The sequence below is a fragment of the Seriola lalandi genome, unplaced genomic scaffold (genome assembly GCF_002814215.2).
Source record: "Seriola lalandi dorsalis isolate HSWRI2012SDOR001 ecotype SW California unplaced genomic scaffold, Sedor1 jcf7180002033224, whole genome shotgun sequence".
Lineage (NCBI taxonomy): Eukaryota > Metazoa > Chordata > Actinopteri > Carangiformes > Carangidae > Seriola > Seriola lalandi.
In genome coordinates, this window is record NW_019503829.1 from 1 (window position 1) to 1,820 (window position 1,820).

The 1,820-nt window shown below is 38.2% G+C and overlaps 1 protein-coding gene across 1 annotated transcript; it reads left to right on the forward strand.

The window, feature by feature from the left end:
* Nucleotides 1–15: 15 nt before the first annotated feature.
* Nucleotides 16–1,487, forward strand: LOC111646441 (uncharacterized; the record flags this gene model as incomplete). The annotated part of the gene is made up of 6 exons (XM_023395931.1): nt 16–97; nt 364–408; nt 533–559; nt 969–1,076; nt 1,161–1,274; nt 1,392–1,487. Coding segments are annotated over exons 1-6 (457 nt in total), but the record flags the coding sequence as incomplete, so codon positions are not given.
* Between the last annotated feature and the right edge of the window lie 333 nt (nt 1,488–1,820).

The window sequence follows — 1,820 nt, forward strand, 5'->3', positions numbered from 1 at the left end:
AAAAATAGATATAATCTATGACTTAGAATAATGATGATTGTTTCAGGTGAACCAGGCCAACCAGGTCTTCCAGGAAGTCCAGGGGAACCAGGTGTTGGTATGTGAACATCTTTTAGATTAGATGAACTTTAACATTATTTTATGAAGAAGAGCATCCACAAAGGTACTCCAGTCGTATGCCAATTACTATTTGTATGAGTTCATGTAGAGCTCATGTAGAAAATAACTGTGAGGGAAAGAACAAAAAGTTACTTACTAAAACTTTTCTTTCAGCCACATCTTGTGGTCTTCATTGGTCTTCAATTTTCCGTTGTCAATAATGAACCTTCAAGCATAAGTGCTGAATAAGTGTTTTTATGTCAGGTTTCCCAGGTCAGCCTGGACCAAGGGGGCCTCAGGGACCTAAAGGTAAAAATATTTTTTTCATGTTATATTTAGCCACAGTGAATGGTTATATACAAAAAATTGTGTTCATTTTGTTTGTCTTTCCCCTGCTCCTTTGAGTATCATACTATTTAAATATTCCTTGTAGGTGATGCCGGAGTCCTCGGGGCCAGTGGTAAGACGGCCTGAATACAATATCACATCAAATCAATTATCAAGATAGTGTCTTAATAATGATCTTCACGAATCCTGTGCTTTTAGCAGGCCTAGTGTGTTGTGAGTTAGCCACTATAACTGACAAATATAGTGACATAATAATTATAATTATATAATAATATAATAGTTTGTTCTCCAGAAGAGCACAGCACCTAGTGGCTATTATAAGAACTGCAGCTTAAAGCACTTCTTCATTGGTTTCACCTCTTAGCAAGGACTGCTTGGTCAAATTGTAATAGCTAATAATATATCAGTAATAATACAGGTCAATACAAGTCAATACTAGTCATTCAATCGTAAAAAAAAAAAAAATCTTTTTCGAGTGTTGTCCAGTCTTTCCTACATGGGAATTTGTTTTATGATACCAGGTAGCTCATTCACTACTGGCCCTCCAGGCCCACCTGGACCACCTGGAAGAGATGGAAGTTTGGCTGGATCACTAGATTTGGGCCAGTACATTGCAGAGTACCTTCAGAGTAAGCTGTACTAATACTACATATGGACGAAACAAAGACTTAAGTCAAGTGACCTGTTTGAGACCGTATTTTCTTGACAAGCAGGTGGTGCCATCAGTGGATATCTGGCTGGGCCTCCTGGGCCTCCAGGAGCCCCAGGGACTTCAGGAGACGGGCTGGTGGATGATGTGGCCAACAGAGTCATTGCCTACCTCCAGAGTATGACCAATTACATTCTAATAATACATCTAATTTTACACAGGATGTCTGTATGTAAAAATCAACAGTTTTATAACAGTAATGACAACCTCTTTGTAACTTTCACCTATTATTCAGCTTCAGGTAGAGGATATGATGGGGTTCCTGGCCCTCCTGGTCCTCCGGGTCCACCTGGTTCCATCTCTGTCAGTGACATCATCAACCTATTACAGCGTAAGTTTCATTTGTGATCAGTGGCAGAAGTTCAATATATAAATGGCGCAAAACATTTACATATAATTCACATGAGTGAACAATTTATTCATCGTTTGTGCAAAGTACGCATTGTTGCCAACAGTCTTTGTATATGAATTGTAAAAATTTGAAGCAGCTAATTACGCGAGTTAGGAACATCAAGTCAACTTGTAAAAGAAAATTTGAACAGATGGTCAATTAGTAGACATTAGTTATATACCATATAGTGGCTTATATGATGGGCATTGGACATATTTGGCAGCCATTTAAAATGAGATAATTTACCTGATTTCCTCAAAATCTTCAAGTTTG